The sequence below is a fragment of the Pseudonaja textilis genome, chromosome Z (genome assembly GCF_049901715.1).
Source record: "Pseudonaja textilis isolate UNSWEBS1 chromosome Z, rPseTex1.2, whole genome shotgun sequence".
NCBI lineage: Eukaryota > Metazoa > Chordata > Lepidosauria > Squamata > Elapidae > Pseudonaja > Pseudonaja textilis.
The window spans coordinates 39,326,581-39,345,023 of NC_142008.1; the positions used below are offsets into that span (position 1 = coordinate 39,326,581).

General features: G+C 39.2%; 1 protein-coding gene across 1 annotated transcript in view; it reads right to left on the reverse strand.

The window, feature by feature from the left end:
• Window positions 1–2,538: 2,538 nt before the first annotated feature.
• The window catches only part of HIBADH (3-hydroxyisobutyrate dehydrogenase), a 104,987-nt gene continuing 89,082 nt past the window's right edge, over window positions 2,539–18,443 (reverse strand). The window contains exons 7-8 of the mRNA XM_026708130.2: window positions 4,813–4,969; window positions 2,539–3,269 (exon numbers count right to left, since the gene is read on the reverse strand). Of these exons, the coding sequence (XP_026563915.1) occupies window positions 3,111–3,269; window positions 4,813–4,969 (316 nt within the window). The 3' untranslated portion in view covers window positions 2,539–3,110. The remainder of the gene's footprint in view (window positions 3,270–4,812; window positions 4,970–18,443) is intronic.

An 18,443-nucleotide genomic window follows, 5' to 3' on the forward strand; every position in this document is an offset into this window, starting at 1 on the left:
TACTGGTTAGTTACTCACAAAAGCCTAGCTTTTTCTAGGAACTCAAGACTTAACAAGTAGACATAACTTAATTAACTCTGACTGTGTTATATTATTTGCAAGAAGATGAAGAGAAATGAAAAATCTTTTCTTTAATTCCATCTACGAAATTCAGTTGTCAAAGCATACTTTTTACTCTAGATATCAAGAAATAAACAACATGGTTAAAGAAATTGCAGAAATAAGGACTAAGATTTGAAACCTTCAATATAGTTTTATATATTTAATAAATCATGTGCTTCTGTTATGATACAATTTTTGATAAATTATAAAATCAGACACAAGAGTGATAAATCTATTACAGAAATGTTCTATTTTCTGAGTGGTAGCCATTTTAAGTATTAATTTCACAATTTAGTTTAGGTTTCAAAGAGCTGTTAAGAGATTAAAGTCATCCAGTACACATTTTTATAATATGACATGCTTAAAAAAAACTTCAGAAACTAATTGCTCACAAAATGTATAAAACTTCAGACAGAAATAAAACCATATTCTCTACACTGGGATAAACAAGATGGCATCTCCAGATATTTAACATAACAATTCACACAATTTGAAACCACTATCATGCTCAAAACAATTTTGTTGCTTTAAATTATGGATTACAGCCCCTTTTTCTGAAAGTGACTGCCAGCCAACAGAATACTTTGCAAATTTTATCTGCTGATTTATTTAAACTTGCCATCTACACAAACTGCTTTCGTAATTAAGTAATGACAAGGGGATTTTTTTGTTTACATATTCCATTCCCCTTTAATTCTGCCTATAGGGCCATATAAAACATTGTGTGATGTTATACTAGGTAAAGCACTGAAATATCATTTTTTTCCTAGCATTAGTTGGTGTTCATATATCAACACTAATATTTGGGCTTTTTCAGTTTTTGTTCACCTACTTTTTCTTTAGGTAGAAAGAAAGGAAAGGTAGATAGGAAAAAGTCCTATTGCCACAAAACTGATGGGTGTTTCAATTACTAAATCGTGCAATTGCCTATATTGACCTGGGACGGAAACACAGAACAGAACTCAAAGAAATTTATGTGAGTAAACATCCCAATTTACTTATTAGTGGACATAATAAGACTATTTTTTTTCATGTTAAACTGTTTAGCAACAAAATCTATGCTATGTAACTAACTGCAATTATCCCAAGAAGGCTTCATAGCCATTTCTTTTAATGAAACAGTAATATATATCAGGATTTTTTTCTGGCTCTATTCCACCAAATGGCTTTGGAAATTTTTTTCAAACTCCAGAAAAAAAAAATGTTGACTGGAAGACAAACTCTTAATATACTATTTGTAGTTTTTGTTTTTTTTATCATACCACTGTAGAAAATTAAGCACTTAAACTTTATTTCACGTTTATAGCTGATTGTGTAGAATGCCTAATTATAAAAAAAAAAAAAGAAACAATCCCACGTAGTGCTTGGGAAATGAAACCTAGTACTCCAATCTAGTAAGGAATCCACTCCATGAAAAGTAAGTCATCTACCTCTGTTCTAAGTACCTTTAATTAACAGGCTGTATTTCCCCCTTATAGCCTTGTCTATCAAAATGAAAGAGGAAGCTTCACCCATTTCATATTTCTAGCATTCTTAGTTGGAACATTTTGACTGCTTACTGTCCAGTATGTTCTATGTGTTTATGTGCGGTCTTTATCAAATCTGCCCTATCATCTGTCAGATCTACAGAACCAGCAGAGAACTTTCTTCAGTCTTTTTGACTCTATATTTTAAATTACCCAGCAAATTTTCTGCTGCCATATTGTTCATTTTGACCACACATAAACCCTCACAAGAGTGATCTGAAATCAGCTGAATAATTATAGCTAATTATAAAAAGGATTATATAAAAATGTATTACTTCAGTTCTAGGACAAATACTAGTTTTAGGACTCATGGTGACAGTAACAAAAAATGGGGAACATGTTCTAAAGGGATCCAATTCTGTTGGTAATTCATTACATTTTTATAGGAGTATTCATAATTTGTAGGTTGATCAATTGCCCTGTTAAAAGCTATGGTGATCAGGCAATTCTGATAAATGTTTATTATTTCTCTTCATGCAGAGTTTCAAGAATTACTGTAACAATAAAGAATGGTCTTATATATTCTCTATCATAGTTATCCACTTTAATAGTTTTGACTGCATTCTTAACAAACCAAAATTGAAATTTAATAACACACCAATCAACAGATCTTTACACTATGTGTTCTTGTTTAGGCAAGACAGGTCTTTAATTCTCTTATGTAGTTTTCAAATGCATTTTTATTGGTAGGACCATGCATAGAATCTGATCATAATAAAAGCAAGAGAATACCCCCTCACAATAAGCCCATATATTTCTTCTTGTGATCATTACCTTAGATTTCAAAGGATTTATTTATTTAGATGTATAATAATACAAAGATATCTGCATGTCAGTAAAGGAACTAATCATGAATGTTGAAAAGATGACAAAAATAAAAATATATAAAATTAGGCTATTGAGGAAAAAATGTGAAACATGTTATTTTTATTATGCTATTTTTACTATGACTTTCCAAAACCATAAGCACCAGATTTCAAATAAATTGCAACCATTAATTAATACAGATTTTTATCATTAATTCTTGATTATAATAATTTTGTTTTAAAGTAAATTGGAATATTACTTAGGAAGTTCAGGATCTCTTTAACCATTATACTTATTCAGTTCAGAAAAACTGTTCCCAAACTAGAAGCCATGTCCATTTTGCAATCCAACTTAAAATTCACCCCAAATTCGTAACAAGTTTAGAAAAGGATTATTTGGAAGTAGGTAAGTAAATAGAAATATACTGAGTTTTCTTTAAATCTTGCTACTGCACTTTTTAAAAAGCAAGATATATAAATTATTAAAAAGAATTCCACAGTATTTGAAATGATAGGAAACCTTGGAGTTAGCTGTGACTTTAGAATACAGAAGATGGGTGAGATCATGATTAAATTTAATCTTTGATTAAACTCATGTATTTATTGATTAATCTGAAAGAGGCTCTAAATACATATTTTTTTAAACAATGTCTCTAGTTAAAAGTCAATAGAGATTTCACAAGTTTTCTTCTTCCCGTAAAAACTGGAATACGGATGAGAAGTCTTTTTGGGCATAACCCTTGGCACACATGATCCTGTAAATCTGATGGGCTAGGGATCCAAGTGGGACTGGAGATTTAGTGTTGGTGGCAGAAATCTGGGCCAAGCCAAGATCCTAAAAATAAGGAAAATATTTTGAGTGAGAGAAGAAAAAAAACATGTATTCATTACAGAGTAATATATATTACCAAATAGGATAGTAATATTGAGGTCCACCATTCCTTAGAAAATTATTTTAAAATGCATGAAAGGACTTAAGTTCAATATGTAGCTAGAAAAATTCCTACTAAAAAATTGAAAACCTTGCTCATGGCCACTTCTATATTAGATGAAATGAAATATATTAGTTGGATGAAAACGAAATTAGATTAGTTGGATTACTGAAATGAATTCTACGTGGGGATACTTCTGAAGACAATCAGATGTGCAAACTAATCCAGAATGCAGTGGTGCATACAGTTTTTGGTACCTTGTAGTTTGTCCAAGTTATTTTCATGTGAGTTGCACTGGCCCCTGGGTGCTTTCTGCATTGAATTCAACATGCTGCTTATCATATTTAAAACTGTATATGGCATTATTTGCCAGATTACCTTGCCTTCAGAATAATGGCACATCCTATTATGTCAGACAGAATGGATATACTCCATGTCCTTTCCCTTAATGTTAGTAGATATGTGCCTTTTTTGTAGAAAGCCCAGCTTAGAATAGCTTCCAACCAGAGATATGTCTAGCTTTCCAGAAGGCAATGGAAACTTGAATTCGCTAGTTCTAACTATGCCATTTTATCATTTCTAGAGAAAGCTGGAATAATGAACATATCTCTGAAGGAAAGCAATGTGATTGTCAGCTTCAAGGTAAATCAGACTAGGAATCCAATGTCATGTAAGCTAATACCACTTTTATTGTAAAACTACAGTAACTGTCTTTATCTTTGTGAGAACCAGGGAGAGGCTTGTCTGAGATGTTTATTCGGGTTGCATTCTTATCCTTAACCCAATCCTCTTTTACTTAACTATTGTTTTGATAGAAGCTCTTCGGAAAACCAGCAGAAAATCTACAGAAGACTAGCATGACAAACTTTACCCAGTTAGATCCCATGGAATTTAAGTTAAGACTTGTAATATCAAAATGGAGTAAATTTTCTCATGTTGAATGTGTTCAGAAATTAGGTTGGTGTAGCAAAACATTCCCATAATTGCTATGTATCATCAATATATCTGTATGTATGTGTGTGTATATCTATCTATCTATCTATCTATCTATCTATCTATCTATCTATCTATCTATCTATCTATCTATCTATCTATCTATCTATCCACACAGAGATATACATACATAATACATACACATGAAGATCCATTACTATGATCATTTTCTTTTTTTAAAAACGGTAATTTTTCAACATTCTCTAATGAGAATGAATTGCACTAATACTGGATATTTTTGTGTATATGAGATATACTAAGCAGAATAATGATGGGCCACAAAATATAAAGAAATAGATATTAATTCATCTTAAGTATGTCAGCATAGTGGAGAAAATTCTACATATTAACTTGAAGTTCAGAAGGAAATACTCAAAGGAAACATTTGTTTGAAAAAAGCAACTCTGTTTATTACACAATATGTATTATTTTTGTATAGATATAGATACATACCTTAGCCATAAGGGTTGTTCCAAAGCCACCTTGATAATTATTAGCAGAAGGTACCCCATCCATTACTCCTGGCACAGGGTTGTATGTATCACTTGACCAACAACGGCCTGAACTCATATTTAAGATTTTGGCCAGAAGCTTTGGGTCAAGCCCTAACCTGTCAAAGGTCAAAAGAAGAGAAGTGTTCATGTCAAAATTCACATGTCATGAATGACTTCTTTTTATATGTTGACACTATGTTGTCATTTCTCTACATTCATTGGGAGACTTGAAAAATGATCTAGAGGGATGATATTGAGAGGAAGAATCTTCTTTAAATTAAAGGTCATCAATCCTCCATACTGGTCATGCATGTTATTAGATGAATTGCCAGACACAAAATAAAGATTCTTCAGAATTAATAGCTCCCTTTGGTCATTCTATATAAGAAAATATGATTCAAAATATATTGTCAGAAGCATAAGCTACTATATTAAGACAAAGGGAAATTCTCCTACAGTAAGCTTCCTTTTATCAAACAGTTATTATATTCAGATGTTCAAGAAATAAGTCTCTGTTACATATGTTCCCTATCTATTCAGAGACATGCATTACAGTTCTGGGTCAACTGCTGAGGTTACAGATCCTAATAAAACAAAACTTGTCCAAGCAGAAACATCATTTGTTCTATTGCTCTAACCAACTGATGGCATAAACCCCAGAGCAGTTGAAACAGACTGAAAATATAGTGAAAAATATTTCAGCAGATTAGGCTATTCTTTTTTTAAACAATCAGGCATGATGGTGGCTATCAGCTTAACTGTGTGCAATTTCATACGAATTATACTTCCTATAATGAAAAGCAAGAACATTTTGAAATTGAAATATAACCAACTATACAAATGTAAACATTTTTAAAGATGGATATAAAAATAATTATAGAAAGGAAATGGAATAGGATGCAATTGAATATATAAACTTGGGAGGAAAGTAAATTAATTAGGAGCTTATTTCTAAATCTACACATTTATAATTTACTTCACAAAAAAGCAATGCATTCATATCATTAATGTGATATAGTAACGAATGGAAGTTACAATGAAAACTTCTTCCACTATTATACTGCTTGAAACAAAATAATGCCCTTTTCATTTTAAAAGATGGATTTTTCAGTGACTATGTTTATAGGATGCCATATAAGAAGCAGCAAAGCTGAAACACTAGAACAATAAATTATATTACCCCTTATTCTAACAATTTATTTTTCTACCTTAAATGTACTTATCGCTTGATTTCCAATTATTCTTTCCAACAGAAAGAATATTAATTATACCTTGTTGCTATTGTTCATAATGAATGATATTGTTCATTGAATTGTTCATTTACAACAATTATCAATATAAAATATAAAGAAAGTCACGATCCATAAGGAAAAATAAACACTATGCAGAAAATTTCGGTCATTGTCCCTATCTGTTCTGAAAAACATTCTGAAAAGAAATCACTTCTGGAATTTCTTTCAAAAGAGAGAATTTCAGTGAATTGAGTGGAACATGGTATTCTCATGCTTTTTATATTATAATGTAGTTGAAGAGTATGCTTGTATATTACTGTTCATTATAATCTAAATAGTCTGAAGCTTCCCTTGCAGGTCATTCTTCAATTAATTCCCCAAAGAAAACATTTCTTCCATTGGCCCTTTTCATATTGGAAAGCCATAGAGATACAGTATGACAGAAAGATCTATAGCAGATAATATCAACAGTAGTAGTGTTCTTCACTACTGCTACATATTTACTAAATAAAAGTCATCACCATTAAATACTTCATTAAAAAAAAATCAGAGAATAAAATAGAAGTCTTCTTTATAGAAAACTTTTCAGAAATTGCAAGACAGATATAAAAGCTCTTTATCAAATGTCAGAAATGTTCCAGGAAATCCTTCCTTGTGTAAGAAAATTCAATGAATGAAGCACTAGATTTGGCAAAGTTTCTTCCCCTTCTTCATTCTGATAAATAGAATTCTGAAAGTAATCCTTGTGAAGATTATCTAAATGAATAGGAAGTATGTGCTAGTCTTGATGGATATACCTTTCAAGAACACATTGAAATGGACTAGTGCATGTGAAATGCAGTCTTAAATGTTCAGTTCCAGTAACACAAAACAGATGCCAAGTTAAGGATGGATCCCACAAAAGGAGTCTTATCTTAAATGTATATAACACCACAATGCCTGTAAATGGCTTCCTGTTTACATTTTATTTATTTATTTAATTTATTGACTGCCTGGCTCCAAAATGCTCTGCACTTAATAATTTATTAAACTTGTATGGCGTCAAACTTCTAATGACTCCATATCAACACAGTTCAAGGATCTCACAAAATTAGAAATATCTAGATACCCATAGTTAGATTAATGGAATATAGACTTGAATGCTAACAACAACACTTGGAGATATCAGGATGCTTTTACTCAAGTTTGCAAGTTCAGAATTTAACTGTTTGGGCATTATATTTTTCCCCAGAACCAAATTCTATTGTAAAAAGATTTAAGACACCAAAGACTCTTTACTGAATTTCAGGACTTAGCAACATTATTTCCAAGATCAACAAAATATATATATATAAGTCTGTCAATAATGCTTGTAAACTCCATATTTTTACTGAGTTTTAAAGAAGGATATGTTCCATGACATGATCAGATCTCATGTTAAATTTGGATTTATTTTTCTGAGATTTTGTATAAGATTGAAATCTTATGAGATTTCACAGGATAGGAATCTCATGAGATTTTGTTAATTGGAGAGGGAGGAACAAAATATACCTAAACCATATGTGAAATCATGCAATATACCAATACATTCTGTGCACAGTCTAAAGTTCAGAGTACAGTGAAGCCCTCACTAGAAATATGTAGTCCTCAGCCAAACAATATCCCAGGTACACTTTTATAAGTGAGGTTAATTTACACTTGAAAATAACAGGATGATCTAGATATAGTCAATATATTTCTAATATTTGTTTCTAGAAGAAAAGGTCAAAAATAAAATCACCCAATGCAGTTTCCTTCAAGATATTCAAGACCCTTCTTCTTCTCCGTCCCCCTCCCTTTTATCTCTTGTAGCAAGTATATCATTAAAAGGAGCAAGTTGGAGATGTTTTGCATTTTATCTTTCTGAGGATTCATCTACTGGTGCGTAGATAACTGACAGCTAGAATTAGACACATATAAATCTGTTATTGCAGAAGTCCTCTGTCTTCCACTGTGCCCATAGCTGGTAATGGTTTGAAAGCAGATAGAATATACCGTAATTGCCATTCAGTAAGTCTATCCTCAAAAGTCATGCTTCAGTGGAGAAGACTGAGTTTCCATTTGAAATCAACAAATTAATCCAAGACAGGTATCTGAAAGGGCAAGCTTAATAGGAAGCAGCTACGGGGCTCTCAACCATGATAAAATGTTATTGCTGTTTCCCTGTAAATTGGTTCAGAACATAGAATACTTTCTGCATAAGAGCTCTATTCCTGTTCAAGAGATATACTGCTCAAACTATCAAAACAATGACAGTCTGTCAATCTACATAATAACTTGCCATTGGACATGGCAACAGCATGAGCATGCACACATACATTTTGCAACTGCCAAGGTATTCCACATTTTGGCGTGAGGAGAGAGAGTCTGGAGAGAAAGTAGGAATTGGGACACAAAATCAACACTCACCTTTTAAATGCTTCACAGGACAATTTCCCCCCTCCTTCAAGCTTCATGTTTTAGTTGTAAAATGTCAAAAAGCATGAAACACCAGATAAATGCAGAAGTGACCAGGTTCAGACATTTGTGTTAGGATAAGGCTTGTTTTAATCATGGGTGGTTTAATAAGCAACAACTGGATTATTTTGAAAAGAGTTATATGGACTCATGCAATACCTTAGCCCAAATTAAACAATCTTTTAATAGGTTGTTAGCATAATGTAGGAATTTAAATATTATGATTTAAAGTACAATATGGATTATTCAATAGATTATTCAACAGAATTTAATTTGACTGTGTTTATGTCTTTATGCTAGTTACTTCATAGCAAACTTTTGATGATTAAGAGACATAATTCATACATTGGGGGCAGGAGGGAGGAGAAACAATGAAGGTAACCATAGTGAAAACTGAATATATCACATATAAATAGGCAGGTCTACAATTTTCTTTTTAATATATTTTTGAAGGAGATAGGAAATTCTATTTTCTGTGTTTGTTCAAATTTTCTACTTTAGACATGCCCTATCTCAAAATGATGGAAGCAATATCAAAACAATGAATCAAAATTTTTATTGTAAACTGCCCAAAATTTAGATGAGACAGGCAGTATAGAAATGTGGTGGATGGATGGATGGATAGATGGATGGATAGACAAACCGAGATAATAGATAGATTAAATGTATATTATTTACAATGCCATCCACCTGAAGTGCAGGCCATCCACAGTAAAGAACTAAGCAGTAGTAAAAATCATTTTAAAAAGAATAAGATTAATATATACTAATATATTTATAATATCAGTGAAAATACTAAAAAAATTATCATAGGCAATGGTAAAGGTATTTTCTTATTTTACACAAATTTTTATTAAAATAAGACAGATCATAATTCAAACTATTTATATATACTTATACGCCTTAATTTCTGCCAGACATGAGCAGCAGAAAATATGTTGGAGTATCGTAGAAGGTTCACAGAATTATAAAAGAAAGCATGCTAAATAAAGATTCATGGTTAACTATAAACAGGAAGCTGAACTGCTTAAACAGATAATAGTATGTTGTGACTTGGAGGTCTGAGCCTGCCTTGTTAGAAGATACAGACTTAAGCAATGAGGAAGAGAGGGATCTGGCCTCGAGGTTTGAGCCTGCTTTGCTGGAGGACACAGACTTGAGCCAGGAGGAAGAGGAGGATTTGGATCTGAGGTTTGAGCTTGCTTTGCTGGAGGATTCGGAATCATCTTCCTCCCCAGGCCCTTCCTCCCTGGTTGTGCCTCAGGTGTCGGCAGATAATCAGGAGAGCGTAGCGGAGCCTCTGGCTGAGGATCAAACTGAGGAATGTTGGTTTGATGCAAGGCAAAGACGTAGACATAGACATGAAATGCAACGTAAAAGGAAATGTCAAATCAGGGACTGAGGTGAGAGACTGACACGCCCCTCAGGAGATAAAAGAGGGCATGTTAGCCCTGAATCCTCGTTTGGGACAGCTTGTTTATTTGTGATAGAAGCTTTGACAAATTCTCTGTGTGCCGTTTGCCTTTGATTTATGGTCTTGTCTTGTTATCGGACTTGGCAGGCAGCTTTTGGAAGACTGCCAAGGACTTCTCCAGCCAAAGGAATTTAACTCTGTCGTTCCTGGTCCTATCTGTTTATTTATATTCCTTTGGAAACTTGGACTCTCACCCCGTGGACACAGGTGAGACAGAACATTTTTGTCCCGAACCTTGCAAACACCATCTTCTGAACAAGATGGATAAACAACAACAGTAGCAACAGCAGCAGCAGCAGATTAATCAACTTTTAAATGATAACCAGGTTTTGCAGCAGCAAGTTACTCAGCTGGTAAACCAACTTACGCTGCTGCAAGCTCATGCTGCTCCTCTTGCCCCTCCCCACAGCCAGGTGGCTGTGCCGGATAAGTTCTCTGGGCAGCCTGAAATGTTCCCGGATTTCATGGGACAGTGCCAACTGTTTATGGCTCTGAGGCCCGAGCATTTTCCTGATGACCGGGCTCAGGTGGGGTTTGTTTTCAGCCTTTTGTCAGGCCCGGCTGTCAGGTGGGCCACTTCTTTGTTGGTGCAGGATAGTCCCTTGCTAACGGACTATCAGGGGTTTTGGCATCACCTGAGACTCATGTATGAGGACCCCATACGGGCTCAGACAGCAACCAGACGCCTGAAGGAACTTCGCCAGGAGAAACGCCCATTGCAGGAGTTCATTTCAGAGTTTCGACTGCTCTGCTTGGACTCTGCGTGGAATGTGGCGACTTAAATGGACGCTTTCCAAGATGGTCTGTTGGAGGACATACAAGACGAGTTGGTGCACGTGGAGCCGGCCCTGACCCTCGATGCTCTGGTGGTGCAATGTTTGCGCATTGATGCCCGGCTTCAACGGCGCAAGACTAGACGCCCAGTTCCAGAGCAGCCATCCACCTCAAGGCCACAACATCCTGTACAACCAGCGCCCCAGGTCTCCCACAGTGCTGTGGCCAGGGCCGAGGAGCCGATGGAGTTGGGTGCGGTCCGACCTCATTTGATGGCCCAAGAACGTACCCGGAGACTTCAAGGAGGCTTATGCCTGTATTGTGGGGGGCCTGGACATTTTGCGAATTCCTGCCCTGGTAAACGACGGGGGGCACGCAAACCAGTGCCCGAATCTAACCTTATACAGTCGGGAAACGGGGCAGGCCCGGCCTCGGGGAAACCCTAGGTCGGGCAGGTATTAACCAACTGCCCGAAGTAGTTTCTTGCAGTCCCGGTCAGAGGGCATTCCTGCAGTTGCATTGGTGGACTCGGGGGCTACTACCAGTTTCATGGACCAGGCCTTTGCAACTCATTTTGACGTCCCTTTGGTTGCGGTGGAGCCTCCAATCAAGGTGGAAACGATTGATGGGCGGAAACTTCGTGCTGGGCCCATTCGTTTCGCTACCCAGCCGTTGCGCCTAGCTATTGGGGACCATGAGGAGGTGATTAGTTTTTACATCACTGCGGACCTCCATCTCCCCTTGGTCCTTGGTATGGCCTGGCTACAGTTACACGATCCTCTGGTGGCTTGGGCGCAGAACACCATTTCGTTCCCGAGCCACCAGTGCGTGGATCATTTACGACACACCTGTGCTAGCCAGGACATTGCCGCCCTGCCACCTCCGTACCTCCTGAATTCTCTGATTCGTCGATGTATTTAGCGAGAAGGAGGCAGATCGGTTACCTCCGCATCGACCCTATGACTGTCCTGTGGACCTTCTATCTGATGCCCCACTACCCATGGGACTCCTGTATTCTATGTCTGAGCCCGAATTGGCCACCCTTCGTGATTTCTTAGACAAGAATTTGGCCAGGGGGTTTATTCGGCCATCGTCATCCCCTCTTTCTGCTCCCGTTCTTTACATTAAAAAGAAGATGGGAGATTTGCACTTGTGCTGCGACTACCACTGGTTGAACGCCATTACGGTGAAGAATAGTTATCCCCTGCCGCTCATTCCAGAATTGATGGAGTGGTTGCGGGAGGCCACTATTTTCACCAAGCTTCGAGGGGCCTACAACCTGGTGTGGATGCGAGAGGGGGTTGAATGGAAGACGGCGTTTGGCATCCGATACGGTCATTTTGAATACACCGTAATGCCATTCGGATTGACCAACGCTCCCGCAGTCTTCCAGCACCTGATGAATGATGTGTTCCAGGACATGCTCGATTGGTTCGTGGTAGTGTACCTGGTGACATTTTAATTTATTCCAGGTCTAGGGACAGCCACCTTCAACATGTTCATTTGGTTTTACAGCATCTTTGGGAGCATTAACTCTATGTGAAGCTGGAGAAATGCCTCTTTTTCCAGACTTCCATAGAGTTCTTAGGGCACATCATCTCTCCCGAAGGCATTGCCATGGACCCGCATAAGGTGGAGGCTTTGTGTAGTTGGGAACCAGCTCGTTGAGTGAAAGATGTTCAACATCTCTTGGGGTTCTCTAATTATTATCGGACCTTATCCCGGGTTTTGCCAAGCTGACGGATCCCATCACTCAACTCTTTAGAAAGAAGGTCCCGTTCCAGTGGGGGCACCTGCGGCAACAGGCCTTTGAAGCTCTCAAGAAGGCCCTTGTCGCAGAACTTATCCTGAGGCATCCTGATCCACATCGTCCGTTTGTGGTGAAGAGGGCTGCGTCCAACGTGGCTATTGGGGCTGTGTTGTTGCAAGCCCCAGCGGATAGCACCCCTCTTTTTCTCTGCGCTTACTATTCTTGGAAAGTCACTCCTTCCGAGCGCAACTATACTATCTGGGAGAAAGAGTTGCTGGCTATCAAGGCTGCGTTTGAGACCTGGCGACATCACCTTGAGGGGGCTCGGCACAAGGTGGAGGTTCAGATGGACCATCGTAATTTGAAGCACTTGTCCACTGCGAGGAAGTTGAACCAGCGACAGATTCGGTGGTCGTTGTTCTTTGCTCGGTTCATCTTTTTTGTGACTTATATCCCCAGTGGTCAGAACCGGAGAGCAGATGCCCTGTCCTGTAAACCAGAGTATCTTTGTCCCGAGGACCCTCTTCCTCCACGTACGATGCTGCCACTGGAATCTTTGGCCGTTATCCAAGAACCCGTGGATTTGAGGACTCGGATACGAGAGGCGCAGCATTTAGACGCTTGGTCGCAGCAGAGCATGGAGGAAATTGGACCTGACTCCCCATGGACTCTGGAGGAGGGCTTACTACGACATAGGGCCAATTGTATGTGCCAACAAGGACACTTAGAGCCCTCATCGTGACTCAATGTCATGACAACCCTGCTGCCGGCCATTTTGGATTCTTTAAGACACTTCATCTGGTCACACGGACTTTTTGGTGGCCTCGAGTCCGGCATGATGTCTATGCTTATGTCGTGTCCTGCGTACAGTGCAGGCAAGCGAAAGCCGCAACGGGTGCGCCTCCTGGTCTTCTTCAATCACTGCCAACTCCGGACAGACCATGGGGGAAATTTCCATGGACTTTTTAACGCATTTGCCCTCTTCGTCGGGGTATACGATGGTACTCGTGTTGGTTGATATGTCAACTAAGATGGCCCACTTTATCCCCTGTCGGAAGTTACCATCGGTTTGCACTACTGCCCAGTTATTCTTACAACACATGTTCCGTCTGCATGATCTGCTGGACAGGGTAGTTTCGGATCGCGGTGTCCAGTTTACCGCTCAATTCTGGAAGAGCCTAATGACCGCGGTGCAAGTGCAGGTGTGCTTGGCGTCGCCGCACCATCCGGAGACTGATGGTGGGATGGAGAAGGTGATTGGCATTCTCGCCCAATATTTAAGATGTTTTGTTAACCACCGACAGAATGATTGGGTGACTTATCTCCCTTTGGCAGAATTTGCCTTCAATAACTGTCAGCACACCTCCACTCACATGACACCTTTTTACGCGAATGTGGGTTTCCATCCGAGGTTTTTCCCATTGTCGATCTTGGATTCCCTGGTTCCCGAGACGCGGGACTTTTTGTCGGAACTGCATTCGGTTCATCAATTGGTTTCACAGCAATTGGAACGGGCTAAGGCAGACTACAAAAGGTTCGTGGATCGTTCTCATCGGGCGACGCCTCCGTTGGCTGTGGGAGACAGGGTGCGGTTATCCACGAAACATCTATGGGTCGACCGTCCGGTCAAGAAGTTGGACCATCGCTTCATCGGTCCCTTCCCTATCAAGGCAGACATCAATCCCGTTGCATATCGGCTCACCCTACCACGCTCTATGCGCATTCATCCTGTCTTCCACCGTTCCCTTCTGGTTCCTGACGCCCTATTGTGTACTCTCTGTTCCACTGCTGGTATGATTTCTCCATCTGTACCCGGCGATGATTCCGCTGCTGACGACATGGTGGTCGGCATTAGGGGTTCTCGCTGGTTGAAAGGATTATTTCAATATTTCGTCGAGCGGCTAGGGGATGGACCGGAAGCTCTTTCCTGGGTAGATGATTCCATGATTCAAGCCTCGGACCTTATCCGGAGATTCCATGTGCAGTTTCCATTGAAACTGCATCCGGATCGTCAGACTCGGGGGAAAGGCCCTGTGGTGAGGGATAGTGTTGTGACTCGGAGATCTGAGCCTGCCTTGTTAGAAGATACAGACTTAAGCAACGAGGAAGAGAGGGATTTGGCCTCGAGGTTTGTGCCTGCTTTGCTGGAGGACACAGACTTGAGCCAGGAGGAAGAGGAGGATTTGGCTCTGAGGTTTGAGCCTGCTTTGCTGGAGGATTCGGAATAATCTTCCTCCCCAGGACCTTTCTCCCTGGTTGTGCCTCAGGTGTCGACAGATAATCAGGAGAGCGTAGCGGAGCCTCTGGCTGAGGATCAAACTGAGGAATGTTGGTTTGATGCAAGGCAAAGACGTAGACATAGATGTGAAATGCAACGTAAAAGGAAATGTCAAATCAGGGACTGATATGAGAGACTGACACACCCCTCAGGAAATAAAAGGGGGCGTGTTAGCTCTGAATCCTCGTTCGGGACAACTTGTTTATTTGGGATAGAAGCTTTGACAAATTCTCTGTGTGCCGTTTGCCTTTGATTTATGGTCTTGTCTTGTTATTGGACTTGGCAGGCAGCTTTTGGAAGACTGCCAAGGACTTCTCCAGCCAAAGGAATTTAACTCTGTCGTTCTCGGTCCTGTCTGTTTATTTATATTCCTTTGGAAACTTGGACTCTCACCTCATGGTCACAGGTGAGACAGAACAATAGTATATCTGAGAATCTCTTTCTGTTTGTTGGAAAATTGCTCTAAAATGGCCACTGGGGTCCACTTCTGCAAGTGTAGCCCCATATAGAGTGTACTACAGTAGTTCAAATTGAGGAGGATCAGAGGATGAATGATTGAAGAGCTTCCTGACCCAGGAAAGTTTGCAGCTTGTACACACACAAAGTAGAGCAAAGGCCCTCCTAGCCATGATTGCTTGAGGAGGATCTCCAGATTATACACTGTATCTATCTGGGGCATCCAAGACCAAAGAGAAGAACCCCAAATGACAAAAGTCCGCTACCCACAGCCTTTCTATCTCAACCTGGGTTCAGTTGGAGCCGCTTCCCCATCTAGAGCAATGCCGTCTCCAAGCACTATAAAAGAATATCCACAGCATCACTTAGTTCATCCAAATTGGAGATGTACAATTGGGTATTGTCAACACACTGATACCTCAAACTGTCGTAATGGATGATCTGTGTCAATGTAATGGTATGTAGTAAGGAAGTAGATTCCCAGGAGGCAGAGATACATTCCAGAGGAGTGATAGGTAACTATGTCTGGATGTTACATGTGAGAGAAAGAGGGTTAAGACAGCCCCTCCCTACTTTAGATTGTAGATGAAGACCATACAGTCTTAAGTCTGGAAAGTTTTGGTCTATAGGTGTGAAAACAAAGAACTCAGTTGGAAAAATTATAATGTATCATTCTTGGTTTTTGGGCCCAACACCAGCAGCCTCATGTATATGTTAAAAAGGAGTGGGAAGAGCACAGAGGTCTGTGGCACCCCTCAAAAGAGGGCCACAGACTGGACTTCTTCCTATCAACAGTTTGGGACTGGCTTCGGAAAAATGAGGTGAAGCTGCACAAAACTGTGTTGTTGGATGGGCAGATAGAGGCCTTGGCTGAAGGGCTTTGCTCTATTCTGCCTGGTTCACTAGTTACAACTTTTCCTATAGCAGGAGGACATTACCAGACATAGCAATGTGCTGTATCTGTATGAATGTGTTACTGCTTTTTTCCCTTATATTCCATGTCTTGTGTATGTGTGCAACTGGAAAGCACAAGGTGAGTTGCATGTGGCTGAGTCAAACTACCAGAAAAAAAAGATAAATTAGGAGATAATTTTCTGGAATGTTTTCTTCTTCAGCCCCAAGTCATTTTTTAACTTGGTATTTATTTTGTCAGGTTCTCCCACCATGCCAAATTTGGTTTTGTTATGTTTTATTTTTAAAGTTACTCTGCTGAAAGACAGTTCTAAACCCTTTCCTGAATTACTTTCCACTATTCTGTTATATTGAAAAAAATACAAAAGGAAAGTTGCTATATTGCATAGTGAAATGACAATTCCTAGAATAATTTTTATTTGAAAGAATGCTTCTGAGAGCCAAGTGGGCCACAGCATCATCCTTAGAAAATAAACATGGAGGGTGGTTACAGCTTAATGCATTGTTTAGAAGTATATCTATCCACTTGCCCAGAAAAATCACAGAAGTGGCAGCATGAATATTGCTGTTGATTAGGGAAAAGAATATAACTAGTAGTATTCTGATAAAATATTATATTAGCACTTGGTGGATTTCCCCCCTCCAAATGACTTTTTTTTCTGGACACATCTCCAGCATATTCTCAAAATTCTAAATGTACGTGTTATGTTGTGGCATGTAATTATGATTATTTTTATAATCTAAAATTTATCTCACAGAAGAATGCAGCAATGCAAATATGATATTGGAAGTTCTTTTGTTTAAAGCAGCTTCTGAACCAGGAAATTAGGAAATGATGAGACAGCCACACCAGTTTCACCAGTTTGTCTTTTGCCAAAGTTGGGATATTGGCTGAACCTACTTTGCAACAGCTGAGATTTTAAAAGCACCAGAAAATACTCTAAAGGGGAACTAGGAAAAATATGGGAACAAAGAGGCAATTTGAGCCCTATATACAGGTAATCTTCAATTTATGACTATAATTTGTTACTAAGCAAGGCAGTTGTTAAATGAATTGTGCCTCATTTCCTGACCTTTTCTCACAGTTGTCAATTAAGTGGATCATACCCATCTGGCTTTCCCCATTGACTTGGCTTATCAGAAGCTGGCTGGGAAGGTTATAAAAGATGATCACATGGCCCCAGGACAGTGCAGTTGTCATGAATACATGCCAGTTGATCATGTGGACATGGAAATGCTGCAACAGTTGTAAGTAGGAAAAATAGTCATGACTCACTTTTTTTCAGGATTGTTGTAACTTTGAATGGTCACTAAACGAATGGTTGCTAGTCGAGAACTACCTGTAAATAACTTCTTACTCTGGATTAATGGAGCCAGAGGGGACTATTTACTACTTTACTATAAGTTGCCATAACTCAGATATAGATATTCTCTTTACAATTATTTGTTCAGTGACTGTTCAAAGTGCTGAAAAAATACACCTACAAGTCCTGAAATTTACAATCGTTGCAGTGGCTTCATGGTCATGGGATAAATGTCTGGCTGTTTGGTAGCTATCCACACTTAATGAACACAAAGGCACATCAATTCTCTCCATCCCCATCAATACCCTTTTAGCTTTCTGCACTCTGTGGCCCTTGCTGTCTTAGCTGATCTTTACTGCCTTTTTACTCTAACTGGTGACCAAGCATACCTGGTCTGGCAGTTTGTTGATGCAGTTATTGATCACACTGGGTCTTTCAGAGGCCACGTGCTTGAATTGGATGCAACATACAAAGCCTCATGAGACAGTCACATGCAATTGCAAAAAGGCTGCACATTATTTGGAAAAAGTGTTGGGGCTTCCCAAGCCTTTGATGCTTCCCAGCGTGAAGGAGCTTTGCACCTCAGCCAGGCTGCAAGCCAGCTGTCAGCATTGAGGCCTATAGGGTCATAGGTACTGCAACTCCTGGGCTCCTTGCATGGCACACCAAAAAAGATCCCAAGCTGCTGTGTATTCTTTCCCTGACCTCCATGTGCTTATGCCACACACCTGCAACTTGCACCCAGGTTGCACTGCATGTCCTAGGACCTCCAGCACTCATCTTGGTTCACCTATGTTCCTTACCTGGGATATCTTCCACTTTCCAGTTAACAACCTGCATGTCTAGAGTTAATATACCAATCCAGAGTGCCAGGATTGCCATTGTTATGCAAAGTGGTCATATGATATCATGTGTTATGATTGCATTACTTAGTG